The sequence below is a fragment of the Microcebus murinus genome, chromosome 27 (assembly GCF_040939455.1).
Source record: "Microcebus murinus isolate Inina chromosome 27, M.murinus_Inina_mat1.0, whole genome shotgun sequence".
NCBI classification, from domain to species: Eukaryota; Metazoa; Chordata; class Mammalia; order Primates; family Cheirogaleidae; genus Microcebus; species Microcebus murinus.
In genome coordinates this window covers 2248713-2268042 of record NC_134130.1, presented here as the reverse complement: position 1 = coordinate 2268042, position 19330 = coordinate 2248713, and the positions used below count along the sequence as shown (strand labels likewise).

Sequence of the window (19330 nt, the reverse complement as noted above, 5' to 3'; positions counted from 1 at the left end):
TCTTCCCACATTCATCCAAACCCCGTGTTCCTGTCATTCGGGTCCTTGTGTGATCCGGCCCCGGCTGACACCCCAGCCCCGGACGGTGGCCCATGAATCATTCTCGGCTTCTCCAACAAGTCCTGTTCTCCCAATCTCTGCACGTGCGGATGCCACGTTGGGAACATTGTTTCATGTCTCCGTCTCCTCCAGAATAATTCTGACTCCTTATGCAGGCGTCGCCTCCTCCAGGAAGCCCTCCCAGATCCTCCAGGGTCAGTCCGGTGTCTCCAGTGGTTCTCATCATCCCCTGAACTTCCCAGACTCAACACACTGTCTTCAGATACCCTGGTTACACGTTCCCCACTGTGCTGAGACCCCCAGAAACGGGTCTCCCCTCCCTGTCCTGGGCCAGGGCTAGAGGTTAGAGGTCAGCTGCCCCCTCTACCCTGGGGCCTCTCTTCTCCTCTGACTTCTCCTGCAGCGAGTCGTGGGCACAGCACGGGGCATGGGCTGCCTCCGCTTGGTCGCCGAGCTGGACAGCTCCGCCTGGGTCCCCAAGGCAGCGTCAGCCACAGCCATACGCAGGGCAGACCCACTCTCCTGCCCCCTTTCCCTTCCCCCTGGCTGTGCCCTGCGTCTGCTGCGCCCTTCCTCTTCCCGTCCACGCTGCACATGTCCCCAAAGGCACAGTTCCAATGCCACCTCCTCCAGAACACCCCCTCTGACCCCCCAAATGAACTCATTCTTTCTCCTCCATCCAAATCCTTTCCCCAGACCATATTCCGACGGTCGCTGTGGCCGGAGAGATTGTGCAACCCTTATGGTTTTATGGTTTTCCTCTCTGAGCTCTTCTCGGGAAACCAAGAATAAGGATGTACCCACCACAAAGTTCGGACCGGTGGTAAAGCTCTGCTGCTAAATCAGCTTCCAGCTCCTGCTTTCTCAAATTCACTTTCTGATGACGAAGGCAGCACGAGTCTTACGTCTCAGCACAAAGAGACTTACAGGAAGAGGAGCAGGGACCTCCTGTTTTCTTGGAAAGTGTTTTCCCGGCATTGTGTTCTATGTAATCTAGTCATGTCTGATTTTTTTCTATTTAATCTGGTTGCTTTCTTCTGCACCAACATTGTAGTATTTTTTAAATTAATGATTTATTGTATTATAGTTCTTATCTGGTAGGGCGAGTCTTTCTATATTGAGTTTTTTTTTCCTCTCAACGTTGGCTTGCAATCCATAGAACTTTACACTTGCATACACATTTTAGAATAAGTTTATTGAGATCCTCAAAAATTGGAGCTGGAATTTTTATATGATTTGCGATGAACTAGATTGAATGTAGATTAAATTGCGAGGACTTGGCACTTTTACTATTTTAATTCATCTAACTTCTGGGACTATTAGATATCTCTGTTTATCTAAATTAATTTAAAAATAGGTCTTTAACATAATTTAAATTTTTTTCTTTGCTAAGGTTGTAAATTCTTCATTGCGTTGGTTCTTAGACACAGTTTGAGTTGGTATTTTTTTTTTTTTTTTGAGACAGAGTCTCGCTTTGTTGCCCAGGCTAGAGTGAGTGCCGTGGCGTCAGCCTAGCTCACAGCAACCTCAAACTCCTGGGCTCCAGTGATCCTTCTGCCTCAGCCTCCCGGGTAGCTGGGACTACAGGCATGCACCACCATGCCCGGCTAATTTTTTTTTATATATATATCAGTTGGCCAATTAATTTCTTTCTATTTATAGTAGAGACGGGGTCTCGCTCTTGCTCAGGCTGGTTTTGAACTCCTGACCTTGAGCAATCTGCCCGCCTCGGCCTCCCAAGAGCTAGGATTACAGGCGTGAGCCACAGCGCCCGGCCTTGAGTTGGTATTTTAAAGGTCTTGTTTTCCATTAGCTTTCTAGTTTATTGTTTCTGCTAATTTTAGTAAGATGATCAGTCTATTAAATACTTTTTATAGTTCCAATGTTTATGATAATGCTTCTATGTGAGTGATCATTTTATTTAAGAACAATAATGGCTTTCTCTCTTCCCTTCTGATATCCCTACGCCATTTACAGTCTTTTCTTGTCTTATACCTTTTGCTAGGATCTCAAACACTATGCTAAACAGTATAGTTTAAACACTATGCCAACCAGCTTGCTTGTGTTGTTCCTGATCCAAATCCTGATCCAAATCACTGTGCAGACTGGAGGTGGAGAGGGATTGGGACTAGCCTAGCTCTCAGGCAAGTTTCCTTAGAGTTGGCCCTGCCTATGGAGTATCATATGAGGCTCGAGGGTTGCAGAGATTAGAGCAGCAAACAACATCAAGAAAATGGTGGGAAACAAGCTAAGATCTATCCAGCCAAGTGGAGAGTCCAAACAGAAGAGCCTGAAGCAGGATAAAACCAGGACTCTAGGAATCAGGGAGACCCTATAATACTATCTGGGCCAGGTGCCTTTTTAGAATGGTAGCTCTTCAGTCACCTTTCTACTCTCTTCTTGATGACTGTTTGTTTGGACTTTCTATTTTTGCTTGGGTTATTTTTTGTCAGAAAACTGTTTCCCCCAGGTCTTAAAGTTTATTGTAAGCACTCACAGTGTTTTCTTAGTGTTATTCTTATTGCTGTGCTATTTCTGCTGTATTTCCCCTAGAAAATACAGCATCCCCAAATCCCTGCTTCTTGAAACATGCTAAAGGACCCCAACAGCGGTGACTGTCATTTGTTTTGAATTGAGGCCACCAGCTTTTACTAAAACTGTGCCTGGCCATGTAGTCATCTACCCTTAGCCTAGTGGCAGAAAACTGCTACTGTATTTATGGAAAATCATGAGCACTTGCTCCTGCATGTGCTCCTCAAGTCATCGCTCGGGAAGAGTGCATTGCTCATCACTGGTGTCTGACCTTATTTCCTGCCGCAACAAGACCAGGAAATGCTTTTATGGAGTCCAGCACCCTGGTCTGAATATTGTTATGCAAGCCCGGTCCGGATTTATTCCTTTCCCCCATTTCTCCATTGTCTTCTTTTCTTTTTTAAAAACAAACAAACAAAAACCTTCTTATTTTTTCATTTCATTCCGTCATAGAATTTTCTCTCATTCCTGGAAAAAGATGAATAAATAGGTATCGAATAAAATTTTTAAATGAAATTTGGATGATGTTATGCCTGAGACCTGTTGAGAGGTTTTAGAAGACAGGGTGTGTTGCTCTATCTAAGAGAGTGTTTCATTAAAAAAATAATAATACCATTTTACCTTCTCAGCCGGGCTCACTCTGGCCACCCTACACACTGCTCGCTGGCTCATCCCAGCACTCCCAAGCCCTGTATCCTGTATCTTGCCAAACTAACTTACTTACTTTCTTTCTTTCTTTCTTTCTTTCTTTCTTTCTTTCTTTCTTTCTTTCTTTCTTTCTTTCTTTCTTTCTTTCTTTCTTTCTTTCTTCCTTCCTTCCTTCCTTCCTTCCTTCCTTCCTTCCTTCCTTCCTTCCTTCCTTCCTTCCTTCCTTTCTCTCTCTCTCTTTCCTTTCTTTCTCTCTCTCTCTCTTTCTCTCTCTCTTTTTCTCTCCTCTCCTTCTCTCCTCTCTCTTTCTCTCTTTCTCTCTTTCTTTCTTTCTTTCTTTCTTGGCAGAGTTTTACTCTGTTGCCTGGGCTGCAGTGCCATGCCATTAGCTTAGCTCGCAGCAACCTCAAACTCTTGGGCTCAAGTGATCCTCCTGCCTCAGCCTCCCGAGTAGCTGGGACTACAGGCATGCGCCACCATGCCCGGCGAAGATATATATATATATATATATATATATATATATATATATATATATATATTTGGCCAATTAATTTGTTTCTATTTTTAGTAGAGACCGGGTCTTGCTCTTGCTCAGGCTGGTTTTGAACCACTTAGGACTTTTTCATATACTGTACTAAGGTTCACACCCTTGGCACTATGGACATTTGGGGCCAGCTCACTATGCTATGGGGCCTGTCCTGTGAGTTGTAGGGTTTTGAGCAGCAACCCTGGCCCCTACCCACTAGATGCCAGAAGCACAGGTGCGCACGCGCGCACACTCACACAAGCCCCCCAAGTTGTGACAACCAATAATGTCTCCAGGCATTGCCATATGTCCCTGGGTGGATACGATTGCCCCCGGCTGAGAACCACTACACTATACAACTTACTTTTTAAGTCATGCTCGTTGTGTTGAGTGCGGGGTCTGTCTCCTCCCACCCCCCTCTCGAATGTTAGCTCCGAGAAGAGAGGAATTCACCTATTATGTTTTCTGATCTAGCCCCAGGCCCCCATCGATGCCTGGCACAGCGCGGGTGTGCTGTATCTGTCAAAAGAAGGCAAGAACAGTTTGCATTTTTGATGTGCCTGAGATGGTGGTGGGTAGACACGCACAACCTCATTTCTCCATCACATCCTGTCACTGTCCCCATTTTCACAGAGCAGAAAACCGAGGCTTCTAGAAGCTACATGTTACACACACCCCCACCCACCCACCTGGTGGTAGAGACAGTGGCTCCACTGAATGTCACCCCAGCAAAGTCTGCTTGCTCCCTTGTGGTGCAGAGGGACTGAGTGAAGGGTAGGGGTGGCCCCAGCCTCTGGCAGGCACCTGTAGGGCAGCTGCCGGGGGAGCTGAACTGGCCTGGGGGCTACGCCTTTTAGGGGGCTTTCTCAGGAACTAGCAAGGGTCAGCATGTGGCTGGGCTCAGTGTGTCCCTCTGGGGAGGAAGCCCGGCCCTGGGCCCATAAGATATGGGGGCAAGCTCCAGAGAGCAGCCCCCAGTGCCAGCCTGGAGTTGTGGTTGCAGCTACCCGGCCAGAGAAGCTGCCGCACCCCCCTCACGTTCAGCCCAGCCCAGAAAGGGCCCGGCCTTGTCCCTGTTACTGGGAACTGAGCCACGGAAGTGGGAAGGAAGGAAGACAGAGTGGGTAGGGCCAGGGTGGGGGTTGGGGCTACATTTATATCTGTGCCCCCAGCTGGATGCCTGCGGCGCCATGGACACCAGCGGGTACACCAAGTGGGGCGGCGAGCCCGAGGAGGTCCCCGGAGGTATGAGCAGTGGGACTACCTCATCGGGGCCTCTGGGGTCCCTCCCTGCACCAGTGTCTGGGGTTCGATGGGGGAGGGGAGGGGAAGAGCCAACAGGGATCCAGGTAGTGGGGTGCTGCAGAGACACCACCAGCTATGGAACCAGGAGCCAAATTCCAACTCTGCCACTTAGGGGCTGTGTGACCATAGACAAGTTACTTAACCTCTCTGAACCTCAGTTTCCTGGGAGGAAGGCAAGCCTTCAGGGCTCGGCTGGCGGGGGGCACCCAGCAGTCCATCCATGTCCACCCAGGGTACTGGGGACGCTGGGAGCAGCGGAGCCGGAGGTCCTGCTTCCTGGCCCTGGCTCTCCTGGCCGCGGCGGTCCTGTGGGCTGTCATTCTGAGCGTACTATTGTCCAAGGGTGAGTGACCCCTCAACCGGGAGAGGTTGCGTCGCGTACGAGCATGTATGTGTGTGCGTGTCCCCGCATGTTTGTGTCCCACGGGCGTGTGTGCACATTGCGCGTGTGCGCCGGGGCGGGGAACCCCGCGCCCCTGGGCCGGGGGAAGGTTCCTGAGCCTCCCGGCCACGCCTGCCGGACCCTCTCTCCGCAGCCTCCACGGAGCGCGCGGCCCTGCTGGGCGGCCAGCACCTGTTGAAGACAAACAGTGCGTGCAGAGCGGTGGCGCCGGGCCCCCGGGACGTGCGGGGCGGGAACGCCTGGGACCTGGGAGACAGGGTAGTGGGTGTGCGGGGACCCCGCGGTCCCCGGAGTGGGGGAGGGTCCCCCGATTCCCGCCCAGGTGACCTGGCATTTGGGGGGGGCGTCCTTCCAGCCTCGAAGCAGACAGCGGCGTTGGGGACGTTGAAGGAGGAGGTCGCGGCCTGCCACAGCTGCTGTGAGAGGGGACTGTCCCCGCCTGTGGGCGGAGGGGGTGGGGCTGGGGCTGGGAGAAGGACCTGGGGGCGGGGCTTACGGCCGTGGGGGCGGGGCTTGGGCGGGTAGGGGTCGAGTGGGCTTGTACTAGGCATCCCGCTGCATCCGCGCCTCTCCGCCCGTTCTACCCCCGACCCTCCGCCTTTCCCAGGCTCGGGCACGCAGGCGCAGCTGCAGGCCACGCGCGTCGAGCTTGGGGAGACGCAGGCGAAGCTGAGCCAGCAGGAGACAGCCCTGAAAGAACTGGGAGAACGCGGTGAGGGCCAGACCCGACCACGCACCCTGAGCCTTGGCCGTGGCCGTGACCCCGACACTCTCCTGTGATCCTGACCTCTGACTTCGATCCTATCCCCAGCCTGACCCCTGATCACTGGACTCTGATCCTGACTACACCTCCTAACCCCAGCCCCCATGGACCCTACTCACTTAGAGCAGACCTCCACCCTGATGTCAGTCTTGTCCCTGGCACCGACGGTGAACCGACCACGGACAGGGATCCTGACGTTTACCTAGTCAAGCCCCTGCTCCTGACGCTGACCCCAGCTATAATCTCCGCAGTGACCCAGGGCTTGGCTGAAGCGGGCAGGGACCGCGAGGACGTCCGCAATGAGCTGTTCCGGGCGCTGGAGGCGGCCAGGCACCAGAACAGTGAGCAAGACAGGGCTGGGAGTGCTGGGGCAGGGCTAGGTGCAACCCGCTCCTGGAGCCACTTGGCCCGGCTCTTTGACCTTGGCCGGGTCCTGTGGCTGCACCCCTGGGCCCCGGAGGTCCAACCCCACCGTCACACCCAGTAGGACTGCTCCACCTGGGAGCAGTCCGCCTCTCTGACCCTCGCCACCCCGCAGGCTCCTGCAACCCGTGCCCCCAGTCGTGGCTGCCGTTTGAGGGCTCCTGCTACTATTTCTCCGTGCCCCAGGCCACGTGGGTAGAGGCTCAGCGCCACTGCGCAGGCGCCGGCGGGTACCTGGTGATCGTCGGGGGTCTTGATGAGCAGGTGTGCAGGGGGAGGTGGTGTTCCCCTGAGGGGGCATGGCGCGCTCTGCCGGCTCAAGTCTCCCCTCCTTTCTAGAGCTTCCTGACTCAGAATACGCGTGGCCGCGGTTACTGGCTGGGCCTGAGGGCCGTGCGACACCAGAGCAAGATTCAGGGCTACCAGTGGGTGGACGGAGGCCCACTCAGCTTCAGGTGAGACGTGGGGAGGGACACACGTTAGACTCTAGGGGAAGTGCTTGGGCCAGACCTTAGGGACTGTTCAGCTGGGCTTCCACCCTCGGCCTAGATTCCCAGCAACGCCCCCTCTCAACCACTGCAGCCACTGGAACCAAGGGGAGCCCAACGACTCTTGGGGGCGGGAGAACTGTGTCATGATGCTGCACACGGGGATGTGGAACGACGCGCCGTGTGACAACGAGAGAGACGGCTGGATCTGTGAGAAGAGGCGCAGCTGCTAACCACGCCCAGTGCCCCGGAGCCACGCCCACTGCCACACTTGGAATCCCGGCCGATCGTGATTCCCGGTGATTCCCGCTGCCAAAGATAATTTCTTCCCTGTCTGCCACCACTGAGAACCACACAGCCCTGTCCAATGCCTGAGCGCTGGGACCTTCCCTCCAACCTCGCTGCATCGGCTCTCAAATCCCTGCTCCTGGGTCCGGGTGATCTGACCCCACTTCTCTCCCTGGCCAATGTCAGTTGACTAAGGGGGTGGAGCTGTTCGGTTTTTCTGCATTTTCCCCCGGACTGGGAGCTATCGTTGCAGCCAGAGAAAGCATCAATAAATGTTACAGAAGTGAATCTAGGTTCCCAGCTCTGGTGAGCTCTCCAAGCTTTAACCCAGAGACCTTGGTCATCCCTGTGAGTGACCCCTGACTTCTCAAGTGATATCATGGCACTATGACACCCCCAAACCCAGTGGGTAACCTGCACTGGGCCAGGGGGGCTTGAAGGTAAGGGCGCTTTGCCACTTAGTACTGTTAGTTCCTCAGCCCCTGAACCAGCCCCTGCTTGAAGCTTGGTTCAGACAGTCCTGGGAACACAGGGATGAGTCATATTCCGTCCTTATGCCCTGAGGCCTCCCCATTCTGGTCTAGCTAGGCACAGGAACAATGCGGCCAGTGATTTAATGGAGGAAAGCAAGGAGATCCTGCATTTGGAGGAGTCACTTTTGTCCTTGTCGGTGGAGGGAAGACAATGCTGAGATATTGCAGTTGTAGCCCATTCCTTGAGAAGACTGTCACCCCATTGCGGAGATTACAGCTTGAGACAAGGCCCTGGGGTAGGTAGGAGAGGGGCTGCCCTGATCAGATGAGCAGGTCACTTCTGCCCTAGGCACCTAGAGCCTGTGACCATTGGGTGGCATGATCAATATATCCCAGAGAAGAAGGTGGACTGCCAAGGAACAGTGGGATTTCAGTGAATGAAGCTGGGAAGGGAGGGCTTTACAAGCAGAAAGGCTGTGAGAGCTGGGTGCAATGGCACGTGCCTGTAGTCCCAGCTACTTTGGAAGCTGAGGCAGGAGGATCGCTTGAGGCCAGGAGTTCAAGGCTAAAGTGCACTGTGATCGTGCCTGTGCATTAGCCACTGCACTTCAGCCTGGGCTGCACAGCATGACCTTGTCTCTAAAACAAAAGAGAGAGAAAGGCTGGGAGGTTGGAAGGTGTGGAGATGGCTGAACTCACACGGGGGTGTGGGCTGCACAGAGCCTGGCTTTATTAATACCAACCAGGGACTTTTGATCTGAATTCACCCTGCAGTCCCGAGGTTTCCTGCTTCTATCCCAAGGAGCTAGGGGTTCTCCAGGAATTTCCCATGGAGACAGCGCCAACGGAGGGCAGTGACAGGCCAGAAGCTTTTAGTTCTGTGCAGATCCCAGTTGAGAACTACAGGCAGCTGGGAGCCCCCAGGCTACCGGGCTGTTACAGCATTGACTGAGCAGGAAGAGGAGGGGACATCTTCCACATCCCCCCGCCAGGCAGGAACCTGGCAGGACTGCCCCCAGGCAACACCCCAATCCTTTTCTGAGCCCTTTTTACCTGCAGCTCAGAGCAGGCACTGACCAGGGGCTGCCTGGCTGAAGGCCTAGAGCACTGAACACCACACTGATGGGTTTCCAGACAGTTCGTTTGGAGGATGGGATGTGTGTTCCCACTGCTGCTATAACAAATTTCACTGGGTCAAAATCAAAGTGTCACCAGGGCCAGGTTCCTTCTGTAAAGCTCTAAGGGAGAAACTGTTTCCTTGTTTTTCCCAGCTTCTAGAAAGAACTGTGTTCCTTGCATTCCTTGGTTCCCAGCCCCTTTCTCCATCTTCAAAGCCACTAGGGCAGGTGTCCTCAAACTACGGCCCGTGGGCCACATGCGACCCGCCCAGGACATTTATCCAGCCCACTGGGTGTTTTTGCCACTGCTGCCCATCCTGCTTAGCAGCTGACTTGTCTGAGGCCCACAGTGCGCATGTGTGGAATGTGCGCCGCACTCTCCAACGGCCCTTCAAGGGTCTGAGGGACAGTGATTTGTTTAAAAAGTTTGAGGACCCCTGCACTAGGGAAATGTCTGACTTCAGTGGTGACAATACCTTCTTCCGTATCAAATCTCTCTCCGCCTCCTGCTTAGAACACCTGGGATTGCATTTAGGGCCCAACCAGAAAATCCAGGGTGGCCTCCTGTCATTCTGCAGTGCAATGCTGTCACTGGCCACCCAGAGTTAGTCCAGACTCCACCTGTGGGATTTGGACACCTCCACAGGTTAAAGACACAGTCACCATTCAAGACTGCCCTCAGGCCGGGCGCGGTGGCCCACGCCTGTAATCTTAGCACTCTGGGAGGCCCAGGCGGGAGGATTGCTCAAGGTCAGGAGTTCAAAACCAGCCTGAGCAAGAGTGAGACCCCATCTCTACTATAAATAGAAAGAAATTAATTGGCCAACTAATATATATAGAAAAAAATTAGCCCAGCATGGTGGCATGTGCCTGTAGTCCCAGCTACTTGGGAGGCTGAGGCAGGAGGATCGCTTGAGCCCAGGAGTTTGAGGTTGCTGTGAGCTAGGCTAACACCACGGCACTCACTCTAGCCTGGCCAACAGAGTGAGACTCTGTCTCAAAAACAAACAAACAAAAAAGACTGCCCTCACTCCAGATACCAGGCACAGGTTCCAGGGTCTCTAAGACACCCACACTTCCGATCAGCTGACTTCAAATTCAGGGGTTCTTATGACCCATTTGGGTTCCGTAATTCACTAGAATGATGCCCAGTACTTAGGAAAAGTGCTACACTTAACAATTACAGTTTTATTAAAATGATAAAAATCAGAACAGGCCAACTGAGGAGACAGATAGGAAGAGGTCTGGGAGTGTCCTGAACACAGAGCTCCCATGTCCTTGCCCCATAAAATCAGGACACACTTACCTGAGGCCACTGGGTATTCACGCTACCGTCCCACCTGGGAGTCCTCGTCATCTGGTTACTCCTTGTGCTGGGATGTGTAATGGCCTGTAAAGATATTTATGTCCTAATCCCTGGATCTTGTGAATATCACTTTATACGCCTGTAATCCTAGCACTCTCGGGGGCCGAGGCAGGAGGATCTCTTGAGGTCAGGAGTTCGAGACCAGCCTGAGCAAGAGCAAGACCCCCATCTCTACTAAAAATAGAAAAGTTATCCAGGCATGGTGGCGCATGCCTGTAGTCCCAGCTACTTGGGAGGCTGAGGCAGAAGGATCGCTTGAGCCCAGGAGTTAGAGGTTGCAGTGAGCTACGATGATACCAATGCACTCCAGCCTGGGAGACAGAGCAAAACTCTGTCTCTTAAAAAAAAATAGTTAAGATGGTAAATTTTATGTGATGTGCATTTTTCCACAATTCATAATGAGTTTCCCCTTCTCTTGGGTAAATAGCTGTGAGAGGGTCCTATAGTAGGTAAGCATTTAACTTGGTAAGAAATTAGCAAATAGTTTCCCAAAGAGGTAGCACCCACTGTCCACACCCATCAGCAATGTATCGGGGTTCCGGTTGCCTAGGGAAGGTCTTTTTTGACCCAGGAAAGACTTTAGCATTTCTAAGCCCAGGTGGAGGGACTTATTTTGGAGCAGACAGAGCAGGAGGGACGGAAGTGAAGGGGGAAGTTGAAACAGATAACGGACAAAGGCAGGAAGCGGGAGGAGCTAACATGTGGGTGCTTGATAACACGTCTTTTCATGGGATGAGATTGGAGGCTGGGAAGCAGAGACCGAGGGTCTCTGATATTTGGGATTACAGCCCTGGGCCCTCTGGTCGGTGACTGTACCACAAGGAGGGGTTTGTTTTCTGGAGGCCACAACAGGTGGATGGAGGAAGTCGGCCAGAGGGGAAGTGAGGTTCAGGGATGTGGGGGTGGGTGAGCAGGTCTCCTGTGAGCAGGGGCCCTTTCGCTCACGCAATCATTTTCTCATCCACAGATATTCCTCGAACACCCATTCCACACTGGGCCCTGGAGTTCCAGCATAATACAAGGTCAGGGTCACACGACCCAGAGGAATCTGAAAAAACTTAGGCTGAACAGAAGCAAACTTCCTCAAAAGAGTATGGCCAGGCGCGGTGGCTCACACCTGTAATCCTAGCACTCTGGGAGGCTAAGGCAGGAGGATGGCTCAAGGTTAGGAGTTCGAAACCAGCCTGAGCAAGAGCGAGACCCCCATCTCTACTGAAAATAGAAATTAGTTGGCCAACTAATATATATATATATATATATATATATATATATATATATATATATATATATATAAATAATTTTGTAGTCCCAGCTACTGGGGAGGCTGAGGCAGGAGCATCACTTGAGCCCAAGAGTTTGAGGTTCCTGTGAGCTAGGCTGATGCTACAGCACTCTAGCCAGGGCACCGCAGTGAGACTCTGTCGCAAAAAAAGCAAGTATATAAAAGAATATCTGGAGTTAAAAATAAAAAGTAGGCTGGGCAAGGTGGCTCATACCTGTAATCCTAGCACTCTGGGAGGCTGAGGTGGGCGGATTGCTCGAGGTCAGGAGTTCAAAACCAGCCTGAGCAAGAGTGAGACCCCATCTCTACTATAAATAGAAAGAAATTAATTGGCCAACTAACATATATAGAAAAAATTAGCCGGGCATGGTGGCGCATGCCTGTAGTCCCAGCTACTTGGGAGGCTGAGGCAGTAGGATTGCTTGAGGCCAGGAGTTTGAAGTTGCTGTGAGCAAGGCTGACACCATGGCACTCACTCTAGCCTGGGCGACAAAGTGAAACTCTGTCACAAGAAATAAATAAATAAATAAAAAGAAAAAGTAAAAGTAAAATTATTTATTTAAATAAATAAATAAATACATGAGTATGGACCATATGAGCCTGTTTCTGTGAAGTTCTACAACAAGCAACGCTACCCTAGGGAGGGAAGAAAGCAGGAACAATGGTTGCCTGGGAACAGAGCTAGAGATCACCTGGGAAGAGCCATGCAAGGCTTTTCCGGGGCAACATTCTGTATATTGAGAGTTCAGATGACACTGCTGAATGCATTTGTCAAAGCTCAAAGAAAATGCACTTGAGATTTGTGCATTTCATTCTACATATTTTTGGAGGATGCCTTGTGGCCAAGAGTTTAAGACAAGCCTGGGCAACATAGCAAGACCCCATCTCTACATAAAAAATTTTAAACTACCTGGGTGTGGTGGCGCACACCTGTAGTCCAAGCTACTTGGGAGGCTGAGGCAGGAGGATCGCTTGAGCTCAGAGTTAGACGTTGCAGTGAGCTATGATCATGCCACTGCACTCTAGCCCAGGTGACAGAGAAAGACCCTATCTCAAAAAAAATTATATGTATTTATGGTGTACACACATGATGTTTTGATAATACGTTTGATATACGTATACAGTGCAGTATGCTAAATCAAACTCGTTAACCTGTGTATCACCTCACATCCTTATTTTTTTTGTGATGAGAACACTTAAAATCTACTCTCTTAGAAATTTTCAAGTATATTAAATTAAATTTATTTAATTTATTAAATATCACCATGATATACAATAGAGCTCTTGAATTCATTCCTCCTGATTCACTGAAATTTTGTGTCCTTTGACTAACATCTCAGTCCCCCTCAACACCACCACCTCCAGCCTTTGGTAACCGCCATTTTCTGTAATTTTGGCTCAAAAGAAAAAAAATTAGGAGAATGAAAAACAAATATTGGACTCCAGTTAATGCTTTGTAGGCTATAGGTGGAAGTAAACCCACTTCTGCAATTTACTTTGAAATGCACTAAAAAAGTAAGATGCATTGATGCGTGGTAGAGGGGTGGATAGATGGGTAGATTTGTGATAATTCAAGTGTAGAAAAAAAATATATATATATATTAGAGACAGGGTCTCACTCTGTCACCCAGGCTGCTGTGCAGTGGCACAATCATAGCTCACTGCAGCCTTGAACTCTGGGCTGAAGGGATCCTCCTGCCTCAGCTTCCTGAGTAGCTGGGACTACAGGTGTGGCCACCACACCTGGCTAATTTTTTTTGTAGAGATGGGGCTTCACTATGTTGCCCAGGCTGGTCTTAAACTCTCGACCACAAGCGATCCTCCCAAAGTGCTGGGATTATAGGCGTGAGCCACCGCACCTCACCTAGAAAAGATGAATTGTAGAATCTAGGGACAGGCTGTTCATTCTAAAATTCAACTTTTCTGTAAATTGCTTAAGGGTAGTCGTAGTGGGATGTTGGGGTTCAGGCCGTGGTTTCTGCCCTCCCGGGGCTCACAGTCTGGCAGAGAGAGAAGGAGGAGGTGGAGAGGACAGATAGAGGGGGTATGCCCATGTGGTTGATGTTGGACATGGAAAATTCTGGAAAAGCAACCCTTCCCACTCATTTCTGGGGTACAGGGGTGAAAGTGGGATCTGGCTTGGAGAGGCCAAGGGGGCTTGTGCTGGGAACTGGGGGGTCAAGGCAGGATGGGGCACCTTCCAGCTAGTCCCTGTCCCTTTCAGCAGGTGTCCCCACCAACAGTCCCCAGAGTGATTACAGGGCCACCCTCTCAAGTGCCGAGTCAGCAAGCCAGTGGTGACCTTGGGGCCCAGCCAGGGTTTCCTGGATAGACCAGCCCTGCTGTCACCCCACTTTCCAAGGAAATGGCCCCGAGACAGAGCAGTCTGTTTTTATCAGCCTCCCACCCCTGTCCCCGATCCCAGGAAACCCCCTCAGATCCCAAGGGCTTCTTCCCAGGAAGACGGAGGGGGCTGGGGAAGTCCCCGGGGGGCTCTCCGAAGAAGGGGGGACAGGCTGCCCTCTCCTCCAGCCCTTCCCCGCGGGGCTTGTCCCCCGAGACCCCGAGATCACTCTCGCCTCCCCTGTGGCCCCATAGCCAGACACAGGGGGCTCGAATGGACGGATTTGGCAGGCACTGACAGAAAGCTCAGAGTTCAAAACCTGTTCTTGCCACGCCCTGGCCCTCTCTGAGGCTCAGCCTTCTCGTCAATGAAGTGGGAATAACAGTAATAACATCATCTACCTCCTAGAGGGTGCTGCGGTCATGTGATGAATGGCCCCCAAAAGATGTCGTCATCCTAGTCCCCAGAACCTGCAAATCTGTTCCCTCAAATGGCAAAAGAACTTTGCAGATGAGATTAAATGAAATATCTCGAGATGGGAGACCATCCTGGACTATCTAGTGTCATCGCAGAGTCCTTGGGTAGCAGCAGCACGCACCTGTCGTCCCAGCTACTCGGGAGGCTGAGGCAGGAGGCTCCCTGTTGCACACACAACCGCCTATGGGAGACGATTGCGCTTAGCCCCAGTTTACAGATGAGGAAACTGAGGCCGGGAGAGGATTAAATCACAAGGCAGGTAAACAGGTGCGGCTTTTACTTACCCACAACAGGGGCTACGCAGTGGGGGGCAGTGACCAGGTGGGTCCAGCAAGGGGCAGCACCCCCACCCCCCACCCCCCATCCTGGCAGAGCCGGGGAACCAGCAGCCAGAGCAGCAAGGATGGAGTAGAAAAACATACAACCCTACACCAAAGTCCCTAAGGGGCTGAGGGCCTGGGTCTCTGAGGGCCTGGGGGCCTGGCTCCATGGGGATATACCCTGGATTCCGGAATTTCTTGGTCTGGAGGGGCTGGGCACCCCCTTCCATGCACGCATGCGCACGTACACACACACAATATTGCATCCTCTCTGAGAACTGTGGACATTCTTGGAGAGAAATCTCCAACTCTCCTAGGCCAAGCATGGGGTCTCTTGAAAGCCCCAGGAGGGGCTGGCTTAGCTCCCTGGTCCCGGGGAAGGGGGGTGGTCCTGGAGGCTTGAGGGGAAGGTGGGGAGGGAATAGGCAGGGGGGCGAGGATCCCTTCCCTCCTGGAGTTCAGGGTGTGGACTAGCTCACCTCTGTGTCCCCATCATGCTGAGGGCTCCTGGCCACACAACCCAGCTCGCCCGACCTCTGCCCACGCCAGCCCAGCAGCACACACAAACCAAAGCAGCCCGAGCTGGGCTCCAGGAAGGCGAAGTGCAAATCCCGTCTCTTTGCGTCCCACCCGCCCCCTTCCTCTTCCTGTTGACCTGCTCCTGGGTGAGGGTCAGGTGAGGAAGGTGCATGTGACTGACTTAGGGCCACCACCCTGGCCCCTCTGGGAAGGAGGCACAAGTCCCACCCTTGGGGAGCTCCCAGTCCCAAGAGGGTGCTCGGGCTGGGTGAAGGAGGGTCCAGGGACACTTCCAGCACTTGGGGACTCTCTGGGGCAGCGGGGTAGGTGTGGCTGCGGAGGCAGTGGCTGGCGGGGTCTGAACAGGCAGGGCACTGGAACTCCGGGTGGGAGCACGCTGGGGCTTCGTGCCCAGGGCAGAAGGGAGCCATGGAAGGTTGTAAGCAGGGGGAGATGTGGTCAGGTGGCTGCCATGCAGGGAAGGGACTGAGGAGGGGGTCTCAGGGAAACCCCAGAGTGAGCTGTTGTGATAGCCTGGTGAGGGTGGGAACCCTAAGGAGGGCTGTCATGGGGGCCAGGGGGTGGGAGAAGGGGCATTGAGTGTTTCATGGGGACAGAGATTCAGTCTGGGAAGATGAGAAAGTTCTGGAAGGTGGGGATGGTTGTACAACAGTGTGAATGTGCTCAGTGCCACTGAGCTGTGCGCTTTAAAGTGGTTAAAATGGCAGGTGTTATGTTATGTGTATTTTATCCCAATTAAAAGAGAACAAACAGAAAAGTACCAGTCCTGGCTGCCAGGAGCGGTGGCTCACGCCTGTCATCCCAGCACTCTGGGGGGGCGGAGGAGGGAGGATCACTTGAGCTCAGGAGTTCGAGACCAGCCTGAGCAAGAGCGAGACCCCGTCTCCACCAAAAATAGAAAAAATTAGCCGGACATGGTGGTGGCACTTGTAGTCCCAGCTACTCGGGAGGCTGAGACAGGAGGCTTGCTTGAGCCCAAGAGTCTGAGGCTGCAGTGAGCTATGATGACGCCACTGCACTCTAGCCTGGGCGACAGAATGAGACTCTGCCTCCAAAAACAAACAAACAAACCCAGTCCTTTGTGTGCATCTAGTGGGTAGAGGCTAAACATCCTACAATGCACAGGACACACACACACACACACACACACACGCACACACACACCCACAAGGAATCATCTGCCCCAATGTCAACAGCGTGGAGGGAGAGAAACCCAGCTGTGAAGCCACCTCCTCCTGGAAGTCCCCCTGGATTTGACACACCCACTGCCCTTCCCTTCTTCCTTTCGCAACACCAGGAGCGGTTGAACGGGGTGGGGGGCGGGTGAGCCCGGGGCTGTGTCGCGGTGAGGTTGGTGGATCAAGGTCCCCAGCGCCGGCGGTGAGGACAGGGGTGCTCCTCCGCGGGGCCCTGTCCCAGGTGCTGAGGCTCCGCGACGGCGCCGCGGACGTGGCTCCGCCCCGCGCACAGCGCAGGCGGGGGTGCTGGGGACGGGAGCGTCGCGGAGGGCGAGCTGCAGTGGAGTTGGGATTCAGGTCAGCTAAGGCTGGGATCCCCGCCCGGGGCCTGTTTAGGGTCGTCGTGGTCGGACCCCAGCCCCAGCCCGGCGCCTCCCCCGCCCCGCCGAGGACCTGGAACCCGAAAGAAGAACCGACACCCCAGATCCGAGCCCACATCCGCGCGGCTTTCTGTTTTTCCCCAAGTGAGCGAGAGGCCTGTTGACACCGCAGAGGGGCAGGGGGAGGGGCGGTCGCGTGACGGGGTCCCCTGGGCCCCCGCAGCATCCTCTTGTCAGAGTGGAGCCCTGGCAGGGACCCAGCAGGCAGAGCCGTCACGCCCAGGAAGGACACGGCGGGCACACGTGGGCGCACGGTGGCCTCCGGCTGGGGCGCCCGGACCTGCCGAGCTCTGGGAAGCCCAGAGACGCCAAACCCAGCCTTGTCCTGGATCCAGACCTCAGTCCCTGCGCCCTCAACACAGCCTGACTGGACTTGTTCCCAAGCTTCCTCCTCCTCCTCCCTGTGTCCCCATCTTGGGGACAGCCCAACTGTCCACTCAGACACCCCTGTGGAGGGCCGGGCACTGTCCAAGCACTTCCCAGCCCCCAGCCCCACACCACACCCACCGCCCAGCTCTTCTCAAACCACCTGCCTCTCCCTGTCCCCACGGCCACTGTCCCTCTGCCCCCAGGACCAGGTGACAGCTCCCTCTTAGAGGCTGCTTGACCCTGGGACAGCCTCCTCCCTGGCCTCCCACCATTACCTGGCCCCCAAGATGGTTCCCCTCGGAGCCTTGCCTCCTGCCCCACCCCCTTGAGCGTCCCCTCCGTGTCCACCCCCCTGCATGGCCTCAAATGCTGCCCTTCCCCCACCCGCAGCCCCCTGGCAACCTCTGCTCCCGAACACCCACTTCCTCAAGCTTTAGCCCAGGTCAAGGTCAAGGAGGACAATGTGGGGACCCAAAATGAACAGCCTCAGACCACCAGAGACATTCGTTCAACAGGCATGTACCAAAGGGCCACCCGATCCAGGGTGACGAGCAAGGCATATGGTCCCCGCTGTCCTGGAGTGCACGGTCCAAGGGGACAGTCCAGCCAGGCCCTTCCCTGACATGGTGGGGACAGACGTCCAGCCCCAGCCTAGCCTGGTCCCAGTTGGGAGGTGCAGGGGCGGGTACATAGGGGGGGGGCATCTTCTGGAGTGACAGGTGTGAGGAGTGGCCCATCCAGGAGCCGGGCTTTGGGAAAGGGTGAGCAGGGACAGAGGTTAAGGGTCAGGGGACACGTCTCAGGGAAGGCAAAGTGGGCAAAGTGCCAAGGAGGCCCTCCTCCCCACAGGAGGTTGTGTGGCACAGCGGTTAGGGCTGCCGATGTCCGACCCACCCTGCCTGGGTTCAAATCCCAGCTCTGCCGTTATAAGCTGCGTGACCTTGGGCGAGTTACTTAATCTCTCTGTGCCTCCCATCCTTCATCCACAAGGCGACCCTGACAATCCAAGCATCAACCTCCTAGGGGGTGTGAAAATGAAATGTGCTGACCCATGCAGGACACTAAGGACTGTGCCTCGTGTGTGTTGCTACTAAATTAAACTGTACAACAAAACCGCCAGTATTTGACCGGAATGTTAGCTCCTGTAGCTTTCTTTATCCTGCTCCTCCCTCCCTCTGTCTCTCCGTGCCATGGTGGCATCACCACGCAATGCGCAGCAACCTTGGTTCGAATCCTGATTCTACCCCTTCTCTCTGCCAGCATTTTGGGGACGAGGCTGACGGTTCTGGGCCTCGCTTGGTTTGCTTACCTAAGAAATGCAGATAATAATAGTATGGACTTCACCGGGGCGTAGGGGGGCACGAGAAGAGGCCATGCGTGTCGTGTTGCCGGGGTGGCGAGCCCCCGGTTAGTGGACGAAAATAGGACTGCCTCGGCTGTCAGAAGGAAGTATCTCGCTTCCTGCTTCTACCTCTCTCCTGGACGGCCCTGGCGACTGCTCCGACCGGCCCCAAGGCCCAGGAGGACGGGGACGCGCTCCAAGCCCACGTGAGTGAGCCGGTGGCTGTGTGTGTCGGGGGTTGACAGCACGAGGTGGACATGGATGGTTTCTCGAAAGAAACAACCTTGGGCTGAGCCTCGAGAGCTGGCCAGGAGGGAGGTGGGTGGATCGCGGCCACGGTGGGGACAGAATCTGGAAGCCTGTGGGCACCTGGTTTGGGGGAGTGAGAGCCGGCCATCCGGCATGGCTGAGCAGGGACGATGCTCTTGGCCAGGGCACTGGGGGCTGATGGTAGAGGGCCATGGGGAGCCATGGAAGGCTGTAGGCAGAAGCAGGATCTCTGGGGTTAGAAAGACCGCTACCGCCTGACACTTGCCAACAGACACCCCACCACTGTGTGACATGGACAAATTACTTTCTCCCTCCGCTCAACTGAGAGAACTTGCAGAGGGAGGATACTCCCCCGGCACCCTAACAGTAGGTTTA

At 53.9% G+C, this 19330-nt stretch overlaps 1 protein-coding gene across 1 annotated transcript; it reads left to right on the top strand.

The window, feature by feature from the left end:
• Positions 1 to 4932: 4932 nt before the first annotated feature.
• On the top strand, positions 4933 to 7728 carry CLEC4G (C-type lectin domain family 4 member G). The gene is made up of 9 exons (XM_012790764.2): positions 4933 to 5011; positions 5304 to 5414; positions 5608 to 5661; positions 5830 to 5892; positions 6082 to 6186; positions 6489 to 6578; positions 6776 to 6924; positions 7000 to 7115; positions 7243 to 7728. Exons 1-9 carry the CDS (start codon positions 4957 to 4959, stop codon positions 7379 to 7381), a joined length of 882 nt encoding a protein of 293 aa, XP_012646218.2. The 5' UTR covers positions 4933 to 4956; the 3' UTR covers positions 7382 to 7728.
• Positions 7729 to 19330: the final 11602 nt, after the last annotated feature.

Coding starts and splice junctions, on each gene's coding strand:
- CLEC4G (XM_012790764.2), top strand. CDS start 4,957: ATGGACACCAGCGGGTACACCAAGTGGGGCGGCGAGCCCGAGGAGGTC. Junction 6,925..6,999: donor TCGGGGGTCTTGATGAGCAG/GTGTGCAGGGGG, acceptor CCTCCTTTCTAG/AGCTTCCTGACTCAGAATAC. Junction 7,116..7,242: donor GGAGGCCCACTCAGCTTCAG/GTGAGACGTGGG, acceptor CAACCACTGCAG/CCACTGGAACCAAGGGGAGC.